The sequence below is a fragment of the Mirounga leonina genome, unplaced genomic scaffold, assembly GCF_011800145.1.
Source record: "Mirounga leonina isolate KUSES-001 unplaced genomic scaffold, KU_Mleo_1.0 Mir_173, whole genome shotgun sequence".
Classification (NCBI taxonomy): Eukaryota; Metazoa; Chordata; class Mammalia; order Carnivora; family Phocidae; genus Mirounga; species Mirounga leonina.
Window position 1 is genome coordinate 79,221,736 of NW_023270447.1, and position 15,264 is coordinate 79,236,999.

General features: G+C 59.3%; 2 protein-coding genes across 2 annotated transcripts in view; both read left to right on the forward strand.

Annotated features, from left to right (window-relative positions):
- Positions 1 to 1,296: 1,296 nt before the first annotated feature.
- On the forward strand, positions 1,297 to 9,364 carry SH2D5 (SH2 domain containing 5). Its single transcript, XM_035020224.1, has 9 exons — positions 1,297 to 1,383; positions 1,739 to 1,819; positions 2,288 to 2,362; positions 3,338 to 3,484; positions 4,744 to 4,992; positions 5,155 to 5,329; positions 5,673 to 5,781; positions 6,254 to 6,413; positions 7,238 to 9,364. Exons 1-9 carry the CDS (start codon positions 1,297 to 1,299, stop codon positions 7,439 to 7,441), a joined length of 1,287 nt encoding a protein of 428 aa, XP_034876115.1. The 3' UTR covers positions 7,442 to 9,364.
- Positions 9,365 to 10,615: 1,251 nt separating this feature from the next.
- Positions 10,616 to 15,264, forward strand: part of KIF17 (kinesin family member 17) — a 42,917-nt gene continuing 38,268 nt past the window's right edge. Inside the window, exon 1 of the mRNA XM_035019014.1 lies at positions 10,616 to 10,846. Within this exon, the coding sequence (XP_034874905.1) occupies positions 10,616 to 10,846 (231 nt within the window). The remainder of the gene's footprint in view (positions 10,847 to 15,264) is intronic.

The following is a 15,264-nucleotide window of genomic DNA, read 5'->3' on the forward strand; positions in this document are numbered from 1 at the left end:
AGCGTCCCTCCTGCTCCTCCATTCTATTCTAGAGCCCTCACATGATCCCAGGTTTGGGGATGAGGACATGGAGGCTCAGAGAGGTGGGGCTGTTTGCCCAAAGTCACACAGCATTTGGACCCAGATCTCTCTGATCCAAAGTGCAGTGATTGTCAGTAGTCTGGTGAGTAGCCAGGCAGGATGGGGGATGGAGGTGGGGTCTAAGTTGGCCCCAGGAGGGACTGAGGGAGCTGAGTCATGGGGGACCCAGGCAGAGGCAATCAGCCATTCTTTCTCAAGATGCCTTGCTTCCACGTTCGCTGTGCACCAGCTGTGGTCATGAGCTCTAATGGGGAGTGAGCACTGTCCCTGTCCTTGAGGACAGTCTAGTAAGAGAGGTTTCCTTCTCTCCTCCCCTAGTGGATCTGGGAAAGGGGCCCCACAAAAGACCAAAACCTGGGCTGGGTTGGGGGGCAGGGCTCCTCAGCCCCCCTGGGGGCTTCAGTCAGGCTGGCCGAATGGGCCAGGGCCTGTGAAGCATGTCCCTAGCCTCAGCAGCTCAGGGCATCCAGCTCATGGGCCACTCCCATAGAGCACAGAGCTCATGCCCTGGAACCTGCTATGGCTCCCCACTGCCCACAGGGCACAGCCTAAATTCCCTTGGTGTGACATTTAAGGCTGGTCCCAACCTGGCTCTGGCCCGCTCTTCTGGTAAGGTCTACCCAGGGGCTCCGCTGCTTTCCTCCCTGTGCCTCTGCAGACTGTTCTGGCAGTGTCATACCCCTCCTCTCAGGTGGTACCTTCCCAGCTGCCTGCTTCCCCTGGCACTTTGTGCAGGCTGGTTACATGGCTCTCGCCCCTACTTCCACCCCAGGGCAGGCCCAGGCCAGAGCACGGAGGTGGCCTGCCACACCCCTCCCTTCAGCTCTTTCCCCAAAGCTCACTCCTCAGTGAGGCCTTCCTCGCTGTAGCAACCCCTAGCCTGCATCTCCCCGCCTCCTCTCTCCTTTGTCACCATCTAGCATATGCCCTGTCTTACTGACTGATTCGTTCAGTGTCCTTCCACACAAGCCTGTTGGCTTCCCGAGGGCAAGAGGGAGTCTGTCGTTTTGTTCTGGGCTGCGTATTCCCTGTGTCCGCAGTGCCCTGGACATTGCCTGGCACACAGCAAGGGCTCAGGAAGGATTTGCGGGATGAAGGAGCTCACTGGCCTCTGAGGGGGAGCAGTGCGGCTCGAGCGCCCGGGAGCCATCCTTTCTCCCCTGCCCTTTGCAGCCTCCTCTCCCGCGGAGCTCGAAGCCGGGCACCCTGGGGGCCATGCAGAGGGCTGGGGCAGGGGGCCGGAGGGCCTCGGACTGCGGCCCTGCCCCTCACCGGCCCAGGTGCATCACCAAGTTCGCCCAGGTGGGTGGGGCCGCCCCCGTGGGGGGTGCTCTGGTGGGCCGGGACTGAGTGCAGGTCCTGGGGGGTGGAGAGGAGCTCTTCCTGTCTTCCCTCCCGGCCCCAGACTCGAGAATGTGTGTGTGTGCACAGATGAGGAGATGGGGCTTCGGAGGGGCAAAGAGGCTTGACCAAGGCCACCTGCTGGGAAGGCAGCAGAGCCTGCTATACCCCAAGTCCAGTGCTCTGTCACTGTCCACAGCTTACCCAACAGAGCAGAGTGTGTCAGGGGGGCGGGGGCGGAATCTGGAGGACTGGATCAGGAGCCATGGTCCTGACTGCCCTGCCTCTCTCCCACCCTCACCACACCCCCAAGCAGTATGTGGGCTCCTTCCCGGTGGACGACCTGGACACCCAGGAGAGTGTGTGGCTCGTGCAACAACAGCTGTGGGCACTGAAGGTAGGGAGCTGGGGGAGCGGGGTGGCACGTGCCTGTCCCTGGCAGGGATCACAGCCTGGGAAGGTCAGGCCATCATAGAGATGGAGCGGGTGAGGCCCAGGGAGGGGCGGAACCAAAGCCATTCTGAGAAGTGGGCCCAGCGAGGGCCACACCCAGGCACCTGAAGCCATGTCCCTTATGCCCTGGGACCCCTTCCCTTGGGCAGTCATGACCTGCCCCATGGGTGGAAGCCACAGATGGGAGATGTGGGGGATGGTCATAATATGGCCAGCTAAGGCCCTGGCTGAGGGGTGGTCTGCCAGGCCCCATCCACACCTCCCCAGCTCCTGGGGAGTCCACTCTGCAGGGCCCAGTCCCTTGGCAGCCAGGGTGGAGTTCGCTGACCAGCCTGTGGTGACCGGTCCTATGGCAGGGCAGGGCAGGGCCTGGAAGGTAATGCCTGCCCCCAACCAACTCTCTCCCACCTAGGATTGTCCCCGACGCCGGGCCGTCATCCTGAAATTCAGCCTTCAGGGCCTCAAGATCTACAGCGGGGAAGGCGAGGTAGGAGCCTGTGTGGGTGCAGGTGAGGACTGGAGAGGACCGGTGTCCTCCTCCCTCAGAATGCACCCGACCCTGCGCTACCCCTCGAGAGTCCCTGCCTCCCCAGCCTGCTCTGGGCCTTTGGATGTCCTCTCTCCAAGGGCCCGACCCTCAGCTTGGCAACGGTTTCTCACCCCCAGCCCCGGCCCTCCAAAATCTCCAGGCGCTACCTCCTGGCCTGAGTGTCAGGACCATCAGCCCCAGGTTTCTGCAGGCCCCGGGCCTCTGGGTAGGCCTGCCCAGGGTTGGCCGGGGGGCTGTGTGCTGAACACTAACCTTGTGCCAGACTGTGTACCCCACAACCCTGGGGCCAGTCTCCTAAGACTGGTGCGAATTGTGTCCCAGAGGTATGCATTGCGGGGGCCCCGGGGTCCGGTCCTGGGCCATTTGCACAAGGTCTCACTGACCCCCACCCACAACCCCATCAGACGGGGCACCATCCCCACTCAGTAAGTGTCACAAGGGCTCTGAGGACTGTGCTTATCTGCCCAAGTCACCCAGAGAGCCAGATTCAAACCCTGGTCATCTGCCTCCAGAGACCAGGCATGCACCCCAGGGCCCGCTGCCACTGCCTTTCCCTGTGACCCTGCAGGCCGTGAGCACTTTGCTGCTCAGTTCCATAGCATGGGGGGAGGGGGGCGGCAATCCCAGCCAGCAGGTTAGCAGTGGGGAGCAAGAGACCGAGCTGGGAGGCCATGTGAAGGATGAGGGTTCCCATTTGAAGTAGGGCTTAGGCAGGCATGGAAGGAGGGAAGAGTCCTTCCCCCAGAAGCCATGGGGCGAGGGGGGGCCCTAAGCTGGGCACCCAGGCTGGAGAGCAGGCCCCGGAGGCCAGCCAGCAGGTGTGTGGGGCCCACAGGGCTAGCACCCACTGGGCCAGCAGCTGCAGGCCACGCGGCGGGTCTGATGGAGGCCGTCCTGCCCACTCCGCCCCAGGTGCTCCTGATGGCTCATGCTCTGAGGCGCATCCTCTACTCTACCTGGTGCCCAGCTGACTGCCAGTTTGCCTTCATGGCCCGAAACCCCCAGAGCCCGGCCAGCAAGCTCTTCTGCCACCTCTTTGTGGGCAGCCAGCCTGGAGAGGTATCTGGGGCACAGGGCTGGGGTTGGGGGTGTGCCGTGCGTCAGCATGGGCTCCGGGGACCAAGACTTTGGAGGGCTCAGCTAAGCTGGCCGGAGTCCCCTCCAGACAGGCACTCCTTGCCCCACCGGCTCCTTCTGTGGCTCTGCCCACTGAGGACTCCACAAAAGCAGGTTAGTGGCCTCAGCATTCTCCGGGGCCTGGAAATGGGGATCAGGCCATGTGCTTAGAAATTGGGTGGTCACACTGCCAGGCCTTTGCTCATGCTGTCTCTTAGCCTGGAATTCCCTTCCGCTTCTGGCAAGTTCCAGCTTGCCCTTCAAGGCCAGCGCATGTGTCTCTGAAACGTACCTGGAGTCCTCTGGACCACTCTTCCTTCTGAGGTCCCGGGACATGAAACACACTCTATCATTGGTCTGTCCCTAATCACAGACAGTGGAATTCTTTGACAGCAGAAACTGGGGCCAGGTCTTGAACTGCTCTGGTGTGTGGCCCCATGGGGCTAGTGGGTGAGTGGGTAGATCCCAGAAGTCAAAGCCAGTACGACCACCATGAACAGCAGAGCCTTGGCAGCCAACTGTGTGGCCGGCAGAGGCTGGGCTCGGTGCCATCTAGCAACATTTGCCGTTACCCTGTATCTCAAGCTCTGTGCGGGCTCGTGGAAGGACAGGTGGCTGAGACATTGCCCTTGATCTTCCAAAGCTCACGGTTCCAACATGTTGGGGCTGGATAATGTGTGTTTGGGGTAGAACATACTGGCCCCGGAGCAGTGGGCCTTTGCTGGGGGCTCTCTGTGCTCCACTTCGCTAAAGAGCACAGGGAAGTGGGGATGGGGAAACTGAGGTCCGGAGGTGCCGTGCTCTGCCCAGAGTCACACAGCAGCCCCTAAATGACAGAGCTGGGACTGGATCCCAGGTTGCGGGACTGGAGGGTCTGGGCTCATAGCCACTGCTCTAAAAGGGCGTGGACATAGGGTTGGGTAGTCAACCCAGGGGCAGGAGTGCATGTAGCCTATGTATTCCCAGCTCTAAGCATGCTGTCTGGAACAAAGCAGATGCTCAGGATTTGTTAAATGAACAAAGGAAGCTGGTAGGGAGGACTGCGTGGTGGTGTTCTGAGGGATGAGTGGGAGTTTTCCCAGGAAGAATGGGGAAGAGGATCCCAAGCCAAGGGGTGCGTGCCCTAATGGTGAGTGGGTTGATGTCTACGGAGTCCCCCAGGAAACCTGTCCTACCTGAGCCAGCCCCTTCCTCCCCGCTAGGTCCAGACCCTGCACCTGCTGCTCTGCCGATCCTTCCAGCTCGCTTACCTCTTGCAGCACCCTGAGCAGCGGGCACAGCCTGAGCCCTGCCTGGGGTCTGCAGGGGACATGCCCGTGAAGCCACTGTCCAGCCCTGGGGGCCCCCCTGGCCTAGTACGAGAACCCTTCAGCCGTGATCAGCTCTCACAGAATGTGCACGCACTGGTCTCCTTCCGGCGGCTGCCAGCAGAGGGGCCTGCAGGCGGTGGGGTACGCTGCACCCCAGCCAGGGAGTGGGCAGTGGACAAGGGAACTGGGCGAGGGTTTGGGGGTCGTGGGAGGGGAAGGCGGCACATCAGCGGGAAGGGGCTTTGCCTGACCTGACATGGACCTGAGTCTGCCTGCCCCTGGGGGCCCCTTTTGGTGCCTTAGAAGGAGCTGCCAGAGTCAGAAGGCCGACGGGGCACCCGCCATGCCTGCCTGGGGAATCCTTACTGCTCGCCCACGCTGGTGCGCAAGAAGGCCATTCGCAGCAAGGTGATCCGCTCTGGGGCTTACCGAGGCTGCACCTACGAGACTCAGCTGCAGCTGTCCGCTCGGGAGGCCTGTGAGTCGCAGGGGCTCGCCCGCCGCGTGGTTGCAGGGGTGCAGGCCTGGGTGCGCCCTTGTGAGTCAGAGGGCTGGGCCTGTGTGTGGATATGCCCGTGTCCACATGAGTGTGCATCCAAGGTCTGCACGCCCGGGGGCTTGCCTAGGTGATTGGAGAGCTGGGGATGAGCTCCAGCTGGTGAGCAGGTGTGAGTGGGCTGTGCCGTGCGCGGACGTATCTGTGCGGCGGGGAGACTTGGTGAGGAGACAAGCGTGGCCGGGATGGGGTCTGGAGCGGTGGGGCGGCCTGGGCTCCGGAGGGGACGGCCTCTCTCCCTCTGACCCCTGGGTGGTCTGCACAGTTCCTGCCGCGTGGGAGGCGTGGCCCCGGGGGCCTGGTGGCCCCTCGTGCCTGGTGGAGAGCGAGGGCAGCCTGACGGAGAACATCTGGGCCTTTGCTGGCATCTCCAGGTAGGAGGGGCCTGGCCTGGCTGGTGCGCAGCCCCTCGGGTGGGCAGAGGAATGGACTCTGGGCTCCCCCAGGGTCCTGACGTGTGTACCTTCCTGTGCAAGGGCAGAGCCATCCGGACCTTGGTGGCCCCGGGCCAGGGGCTTCCCCCACTGGGCCTGTTTTCTCAAATGTGAAATGGGGATAATCACAGGCCTGTGGAGAGGATCAGATGGGGTCATTCAGGCAAAGCTCTCAGCACCTCGCCTGTCACAGGGCAGCCGCTTCCTGACCGCCAGCTCTTCAAAACTCTCCGGGGTGGGTCTTAAAGCAGCTGCCAAGGACCCCTCAGACGCGCCTTAGGAAGGAAGTCTCAAAGCTTCCCTTGGCGGACGGCCTACTCTGGGTCAGGCACCGTTTCTGGTTATGCCATCGCCCAGGGGAGCGACGTGAGGCCGGGGTCCCGCCCTCAGCCTCTCCCCGCTGCCCTCCCAGGCCCAGCGCCCTCGCCCTGCTGCGGAGAGACGTGCTTGGGGCCTTCCTGCTGTGGCCCGAGCCCGGCGCCAGTGGCCAGTGGTGCCTGTCGGTGCGGACACAGTGCGGTGTGGTACCCCACCAGGTCTTCCGGAACCACCTGGGCCGCTACTGCGTGGAGGTGAGCCAGCGGGCAGCCGGCCCCGCCCCGGCCCCGCCCCGGCCCCGCCCCTGGCCCGCAAGCCCCGCCCTTTCTGGCCGGCGGTCCGGAGCCCCCTCGCCTCATCACGGAACCCCACTGGCTCTCTCTGGCCACACCCCTTATTTAACTAACTCTTCATCTAGTTTGTCACTGGCCCTGCTGGCCCCGCCCTCAGGCCTCCAGAGGGGGCTTTTTTTTTTAAAGATTTTATTTAATTATTTGATAGAGAGTGAGCGAGCACAAGTGGGGGGGGGTAGCAGCAGAGGGAGAGGGAGAAGCAGACTCCCCACTGAGCAGGGAGTCGGGCGGGGACTCGATCCCAGGACCCTGAGATTATGACCCGAGCCGAAGGCAGCCACTTAGCCATGGGAGCCACCCAGACACCCCGAGAGTCTTGGGCCCGGGTCATGCCTCCCATTTCTATAGGAATCCCAGCTTTTAAAAGTGGCTTTCCCACACCCTAGCCCATCTTCTAGCAGAGCTGGAAACTGAGAGAGGGCAGGCGCGGGCCTAAGCTCACCCAGCCTCCCGGCTTCCAGGTCTGGAGTCTTGGCCTGACCACAGGTTTCCAGGGACTGGATGTGCGCCCTTATTACAGGCTGAATGGCTCAGTCCTGTCCAGGCTGGCAAGAGAGAAAGAGAGGAGACAGTGTCTGGCTCTGCCGTGAGCAGGACGGTGACCTCTCTGAGCTCGAATTTTCTCCCTTCTGAAGTGGGGCAAGATCCCTTGTGAGGGGGTGGCGGGTGCCCAGAGTGGAGCCATGGGGGAGGGGAAGCTGGAGCTTCAGCTCTTTCCGCCCTAGCACCTGCCTGCCGAGTTTGCCAGCCTGGAGGCCCTGGTGGAGCATCACGCTGGGACCGAGCGCAGCCTCTTCTGCTCCCTGGACATGGGCCATCTGAACCCCAGCTACGAAGATCAGGACTGCGGGTCCGAGGGCAGACCCCCCCGGACACTGCGGCCTCTTGGCCATGCCAAGTCAGAGGCAGAGCTGCAGGGCCTGGGCTAGGAGGCTCACCCCCTGGACCTACCTCACCCTGGGTCCTGGGCCTCAACAGGCCGCCCTGCCCTTCTGCCACCCTGCTGGTCACCAGTTCCATCCAGTCACTCTGACCCTTGGACCAGTCTTCCATCACTTCACTGACTGTGGTAGGGGGGAGCCCTGACATTGGGGATCACTGGGGGCTTCTCACGAGACATGGGGCCTGCCGAGATTGGAGGAGGGGCAGGCGGAGCTCCAGGCTTCCATTCACTTGCTGGGTGACTTTGGAAGCTTGTCTCTGGGCTTCACTTTACTCCTAGGCAGGGAGCTTTCTGAGGGGGGCAGGAAGGTTTGTTCATGAGGGATGTGGCCCTCTCCTAAGGAGGCCAGGCCTTGGGGCCCTGACCAGGAGTCTCCCAAGAGTACCCAGAGGTAGCCAGGCACATGAGGGGGAGGTGTCTGGAAAGGCAGGAGTGAGTTCTCACCGTGGGCGAGGACCTGGGGGCGAGCCACTCTGTCCAGGAGAGAAACAGAGAGAACTTGGAGATGCTGACGGGCACAATGGCTGGGCTGAGCTGCACCCAGGCTGACAGAGCACAGCCTGTGTCTCAAAGCATCTGACGTTAAGGGAGTCTTCCATTGAATTCTATGAATTCTGTTCATAGGAATGAGGCTTAGGAGGGCACAGAAGGGCAGGATGGACAAAGAGCCATGCCCCCCACCAAGTCCGCACCCAGATGGACATCTGTGAATAGAAGGGACGTGAGCCCACGGGGCAAAGAATCTCTGTGCTGCTTAGAAAGGCTGGTTTGTCTGCAGTCAAATCCACAGGGTTGTGATTCCTGCCCCCATGCTCCCAAGGACCACCAAGGCGCACGCACACACACACACATACACACACAACGCAGGTTCATTTCCTTTGTCCATTTGACTAGGAGGGGCCAGCAGTGAGCCACAGGTGAACAGGGGTGGCCAGGGTCCTATTCAATTCATCCTGCAGGCCCGTCTGGGTTTAGGGGCTGCCTGGGAAGCCACCTGATTCTGGTCCACTTCCCATAACGTGGCGCTGGCCATGGTTGTCAGGGGCTGCTTCACCAGGCCTGCCCCACTGGGGATGGGGTCAGAGCAGAACCATCCAAAGGTGGATCCGATGTGGGCCCTGCCAGAGGGGCCTTGGCCTCAGTGGGCAGGGGGGGTACAGGGAAATGACTCTGGCCTAAGGCACTGGCCCTGCAGTGTCTGACAGGTCCAGGTACCCCGCCCCTTTATAATAAGTAAGCTCGAAAGATGGACATGAATACCGAATTATTTAGGGCACAAGTTCACTTTGGAGGAACTTCTATTCCTGAGGCAGAGGCGAGTCACGAATGTGGGGGCTGCCCTCTCCCGCATCTGGGAGTGGGATGTGACTGTTCTGTGCCTTGAGCATGACGGATTTCTGACTCCTGGGAGGGAGAGGGCAGCCCTGATGGAAGAGAAAGAAGGGAGGCTCCTCAGGAGGTCAGGCCTGGGCTTCCCAGCTTACAACCGCCTGCCCAGGAAGTGGTCTGGGCTGGGGACCATGTCACTCATCACGGGATAGCAGGGGTGGGAGGCGGCTGTCCTTTGGGGGTTCTCACCAGAACCACAGTGCTGAGTTTACACTGAATTGGAGGGGGGACTGGGACTCAGTTTACAGCCATTTCCACCAGGACGCATGGTCCCTCGTGGGAGGCCTGGTCTCGCATTTCCCTCGCAAGGAGAGGGGTTTGCCGATCCTGTGTCCAGAATTACATTCACTTGCTGGGTGACTTTGGAAGCTTTAAGACCTGGTGACTGGCCCTGGGCTGAGGCCAAAGCCTACCTCTGTGAGAGATGGGTTTTGTTGAGCACATCCTCCATGTGGACGAGGTATCAGGAATGTTCTCAAAGCACTTTAACATTCTGTCACACAGTATTCATCATGTGGTATGCATAGGGCAAGGTTTTTGACCCACGTGTGCAGATGCTTCAATGTCTTAATCATAGATCAGTTTTCTCTTTGTTCCACCTGGGTAACCAGCTCTCCTTACTGTGTGGACTTGAAACAAATAAAATGCATTTCTTCGGATTGTCTAGTACAGACTTTTCCTTTGAAAGGCAAGGTCTTTGTCCAGTTTGCCTATCTTGGTCTGCCAACCATAACTTCAGCGGGTGCTGAATGGTGAACCAGAGGGATCCTGTTCTCAGGGGCTCAGGATGACCTGAAGGAACAGGGAAGGTAGATTTATTCAAATCATATCTCTTCTGTTAAAACCTTCAGTGGGTATTTCCTGCAGGAAAATGACAGCCGCTATTCTGGCTGGAGGGACTTGGGCTGCCCGGGGGGGGGGGGGGGGGGATATTGGCCTGGCAACATCTCCGGCCAAAAGACTTTGGCTCTCACAAATAGTTTGGTTTTGTTTTTTAACCTGCGTCTTAGAAAAAAGGACGGCGGCATTAGAAGGACGCTGTGCTCTGTCGGAGGCAGCCCTCCCCTGAGTCAGTAGAGGGATGTGGATAAAAGGCAGCAACGTCCCTGTCGCCTCAGTAGGTCTCTAACTACCGGGTAAGGCCCTGACTTCTGTACCTCCCCCCGTCCTAGCTGGGCAACCTCGGGCAAATTGCTTAACCTCTCTGAACTGGGCAGTGGGGATTAGAGGAGAGAGCTGACGCGCCCGCGAAGCGGGCCGCCCCGGCCAGCCAACAGCTAGGGGACGCTCCTGCGCGACTCTCCCAGCCGCGGGGTGCAGAGAACGCGCCGACCCCCCTGCCCCCCCACCCCGGGAGCCGCCGGCTGTGACGCCACGGGCGTTGCCCGGCAACCGCGAACGTCGCGGCGGCGCGCGTGCCCGCGGGCGGCTGGGGAGGCTCCGGGGCTCGGGTCCTGCGGCGGCGCCTGCAGCGCGGATCCCCCCCACTGCCTCCTCCCCGGGCCGGGCCTCAGGGACGGGCAAGCCCGGGCGCGGGAGGAGGCGGCGGCCCCGGCTCCGGTCCTGCGGCCCCCCACCCCGCCGCGCCCCTCCTCCTCTCGGGGCGCCCCCCGTGGAGTCCCGGCCGCCCGCCGCGACCGCGGCCCCGCCCCCGCCGCGAGGCCCCGCCCCCCGCGCCCGGCGCTGGCCCCGCCCCCTAAGCCCGGCCGTCCCGTGTCCCGGCCGCGTCGCCCACGTCGGGCCGCGCCCTGGGGACCCCCGCCGCGGCGCCATGGCCTCGGAGTCGGTGAAGGTGGTGGTGCGCTGCCGCCCCATGAACCAGCGGGAGCGGGAGCTGAACTGCCAGCCTGTGGTGACGGTGGACTCCGCGCGCGGCCAGTGCTTCATCCAGAACCCGGGCGCCGCCAGCGAGCCGCCCAAGCAGTTCACCTTCGACGGCGCCTACTACATGGACCACTTCACCGAACAGATCTACAACGAGATCGCCTACCCGCTGGTGGAGGTGAGGGCGCCCGGGGGGCCTGAAGGGACAGCACTGTCCCCGAGCTGGGCGGGAACGGCCTTCTGGAGGAAGTAGGTGGACACCAACAGGTGGGCTGAAGTCTTTTGTCTAGGCAGGAGGCAGCTGGAACCCACCTACAACGTCCACGTTCCACTGTCCGCAAGGCCAAAGCTGGCCCTCGCCCCCACCCCTTCCAGCCCCCTGCCCACAAGGACTCCAGCCTCCAAGACTACTTGCCCTCCACCATCATCTGAGAACTTGAGGACTTCTCTAAACGCTCTAGCCACTTCCCCCAGCCGCCACTGCCTCCTCTTCCCAGGCTGTGGCCTCTGCTTTCTCCCCTCAGCATTCAGAATCCTCTCTCATCCTCCCTCATACGAAGATCTCTGCTTTCCTCCTTCTGCCTTTGTCTGGGAGGAATGGAAACCGTTTAGCTTTGGTCTAGCCCATCATCATCTTCTCAGCGGTTTAGGAACAAAGAAGCAACACCAGTTTGTCACCCTTTATAGGGCTTTTGCTTTCGGGAGCGCTCACACTAGGTTGCTTGTACATTTCACAGATGGGGAGACTGAGGCCCAGAAGAGGGAAACTTGCCCAAACTCCCATGGTAGGTTTCTAGCAGAGGAGTGGCGGGAGCTACGCCTCATGTCTTCTGGCCAAGGGCTCTTCCTTTCTACCAGCATCTCCCCAACTGTTCAACGAGTCACTAGTTAAGTGAGATGTCACAGGTTGTCCCAAGAAAAAAGGAAAAGCTTGGGAAATGCTGCATACACCCTCCCTCACATGAAGCTTCACAGGGCACATTAAGATACCCGAGGCTCTGGGGAGTCCTGCAGCAAAGGAACGGATTTGACTTCCTGAACCCAGTGTTTCCAAAATGCACTTTAGAACCTTTGTTGTTTTCGCTGGCAGGCCAATTAACATCCTTCAGAGCACCTCCTTTGGCTGCCCCATCTCTTCTACCAAGGCTCAGTCAAAGCCCTTGAGAGCGTTGAAGTGTTTGTTCTGAAGCCCAGAACTCCCCAGTAGTCAGGGCCCGATGGAAATGATGCCCGGGGGATGAGGGCAGCTCTCCCCTAGGTTGTGGTCCCGGATGCTGGGGATGGCCAGGCCGTCCTTCTGTTGTCCGGCACTCCCAGGCTGGAAGGGACCTGAAGGGTTGTGTCTGGTCACCCCCCCCCCATTGGGTCCTCGAATGTCCACCCAGTGGCAGGAGTTCACTCTTCCCAAAGCAGCCCCTTTCCCCTTTGCTTCTTGGCTCCTAGAAGACCGTTCTGCATGGTGAGCCAGAGTCAGCGTCTCTTTCAGCCACCTGCCGTGGCTCTGTCCCTGAGGCCGTACAGACCTCCTCTGCTCCCTTGTCCCGGATTGGCCCCTTAGAGATTTAAAGATTCCAAGATTGAGTCCTCCTTGGCCTTGCTCATGGGTCCCTGCCTCATCCTGGAAGCAATCCCCTGAGCACGCTTCCCTCATCAGGGTCCTCAGGAAACCCCAGCCCAGGGTGGGAGACACTAAGGACACAGTGGCTCTATCACATCTCCCCTCTGGCTCTCCCTCCTGTCCTGAGTTCCCCCACTACTTGGGATTCTCTGCCAGACACCTGCCTCCCTCTGGACATCCCCCAGAGCCTCGCACTCAACACGACAGCAGCTCGTTTTCATTCATTCATCTACTCGGGTAGCAAGTAGCAGCTCCGCACCAGGCCCGTCCTCAGCTTGGGGAGCACAGCCCTGAAGGAGTCATAGGCTCTGCCCTCCGTGAGCTCATGGTCAGGGGGAGGAGCAGCTAAGCTAATAGCTACAATCTAAGGTGATGAAGAGGAGGAAAAGCCTGGGGCACGTTGGCAGCTAGAGAACCTGAGCTTGGGGGGCATGGGAAGGGAGGGGAAGGCTGGGAGGGCTTCCTGAAAGTGGTGAGGTTTAAGTTGAGACCTCAAGAATGAGAGGAGGAGGTAAGAAGGTGGAGGAAAGGGCCTTCCAGGTGGAGGCCTGCATTTGACTCTGTGGACATGTATAGAGCTGCAGTCCTCATCCCTGGTGGGGAAACTGAGGTCAGTAGTATCACAGAACGAATTGGGGTGGTTTTGATACCCAGCACAGTGCCTGGTCCCCTGCTCCATCCTGCTGCCTCCCATTAAATGAGCAGCACGCAAAGCACAGCTCAGGTGGCTCTGAGCCAGGAGCAGCTGCACCATTAGGGCCAGGGGGCCGTGTGTCTGCCCTTCGGGGCTCTGAGCCCGCTTCCAGGCTCTCCCAGGGCTTCTGCCACCTCCACGGGGCCTCCTGTCCAGGCCCTTGCCTTTGGGTCCCTACTGCACAAAGCCCCCAGCACTTCTGACCACCCCTTCTTGCCCTTTTCTTTCCTGCTTCTCCAGCCCTCAAATCCAGTCCCTATTCCTGATCTCCGACGCTGGCTGATCTCTTTGGCTTTCCTGAGTGCTGCCCACCCCAGGCCCACCCTTCTGCCCACTCAGCACATTCTCATGGGAGCTCCTCACCTCCGCACCTGGCCCGCCGCCTGGTCCACGGGCTCTTTCCCAGCCGGCGGCTTTGCCATCTGCCCCTTCTCCCGGCTTCACACCCATGGCCTTAGATTTGCCCCTGATGAGCTGCCCCCAGCCCACACACGGGCCAGGTACTGTGGCTTCTACGATGCCCAGACGTCAATGCAGTAGAAGCCATAGGATTCGGTCCCTGGATGGGACATTCAGCGGTTTGCTTGGGAAGGGCCAGAAGGGGGACATGAGGCAATATAAGACAGATGCTCTTAAAACATTTTTTTAAGGTTTACTGATTTCAGAGAGAGAGAGAGAAAAATGCAAGCAGGGGGTGGGGCAGAGGGAGAGAAGCAGACTCCCTGCGGAGCACAGAACCCGATGTGGGGCTCCATCCCAAGACCCGGAGATCAGGACCTGAGCTGAAATCAGGAGTTGGACGCTTGACCGACAGAGCCACCCAGGTGCCCCGGGACAGATGCTTTTTATTTCAGTTGCAATAGTTATGTGTTTAATGTAAAGTAGGAAAAATACTTAGCACATCCAACCTGTAATGCAGTTTCATGGGAATTACAGGTGAGGATGACAGCAAGTTAAAGAGTCTGTTAGCAGTTGATTTCCTGCAAGTCCACTGGTTAGTACTAGAGCGGGGAGACGTGCAGAACCTGGGGTGGAGGTACAGAGTAGCCCACATTTAGGACCCATTCCACGGGCAGGCTCGTCCCTTGAAGATCTGGAGGCATCACTTGATGGGTGAGACCTTTTTGAAATCTTATGTTTTGCCTTAAAAATGCACATAAAATTGTTTTCTGCTTCACTCCAGAACAATGCTGTTCTGTAGAACTTTCTGCAGTGGTGGAAATGTTCTGTATTGGGGCTACCCCTGGCCATCGGTGGCAGGTGAGCCCTTGAACTGAGGCTAGTGCTACTGAAGGACTGAATTTTAATTTTGTTTAAAATCAAGCTGAATTGGGACGCCTGGGTGGCTCAGTCGGTTGGGCGTCTGCCTTCGGCTCAGGTCATGATCCTGGGGTCCTGGGATCAAGCCCCGTATCGGGCTCCCTACTCCGCGGGAAGCCTGCTTCTCCCTCTCCCACTCCCCCTGCTTGTGTTCCCTCTCTCGCTGTGTGTCTCTCTGTCAAATAAATAAATAAAATCTTTAAAAATAAATAAAATAAAATCAGGTTAAATTTGAATAACTACATGTGGCTAGTGGCTGCCACATTGAACAGCACAGCTCTGGAGCAATGATTTCCAATACAAATGTAATGTGAGCCACGTACTTAATTTAAATGTTCTAGTAACCACATTTTATTTTATTAAGATATTTGTTGTTTTATATAACATGATTTGTGATAGGTGTGACTTTTTTAATTTTTAACTTAATTTTTATTTATTTATTTATTTATTTTTTTTTTTAAAGATTTTATTTATTTATTTGAGAGAGAGAGACTGAGAGAGAGAGAGCATGAAAGGGGGGAGGGTCGGAGGGAGAAGCAGACTCCCTGCCGAGCAGGGAGCCCGATGCGGGACTCGATCCAGGGACTCCAGGATCATGACCTGAGCCGAAGGCAGTCGCCCAACCAACTGAGCCACCCAGGTGCCCTTTAACTTAATTTTTAAAAAAATTTTTATTTTTTATTTTTTAGAGAGAGCGTAAGCAGGGGTGAAGGGCAGTGGGAGAGGGAGAGAGAGAATCTTAAGCAGCCTCCACGCCCAGCATGGAGCCCCCACGCGGGGCTCGATCTCACGACCCTGAGATCCTGACCTGAACCTAAACCAAGAGTCAGACGCTCAACCTACTGAGCATTTTAGAAAGGGAAAGGAAATAAAGGGAAATTAGCTTTAATAATAGATTCTGTTGGGCGCCTGGGTGGCTCAGTTGGTTAAGCGACTGCCTTCGGCTCAGGTCATGATCCTGGAG

What these genes read in the sequence shown, in the direction of transcription:
- SH2D5 (XM_035020224.1), top strand. Translation starts at nt 1,297, where the DNA reads ATGCAGAGGGCTGGGGCAGGGGGCCGGAGGGCCTCGGACTGCGGCCCT. An exon ending in TCTACAGCGGGGAAGGCGAG is followed by an intron (nt 2,363 to 3,337) that starts GTAGGAGCCTGT and finishes ACTCCGCCCCAG; the next exon opens with GTGCTCCTGATGGCTCATGC. An exon ending in TGGGCCGCTACTGCGTGGAG is followed by an intron (nt 6,414 to 7,237) that starts GTGAGCCAGCGG and finishes TTTCCGCCCTAG; the next exon opens with CACCTGCCTGCCGAGTTTGC.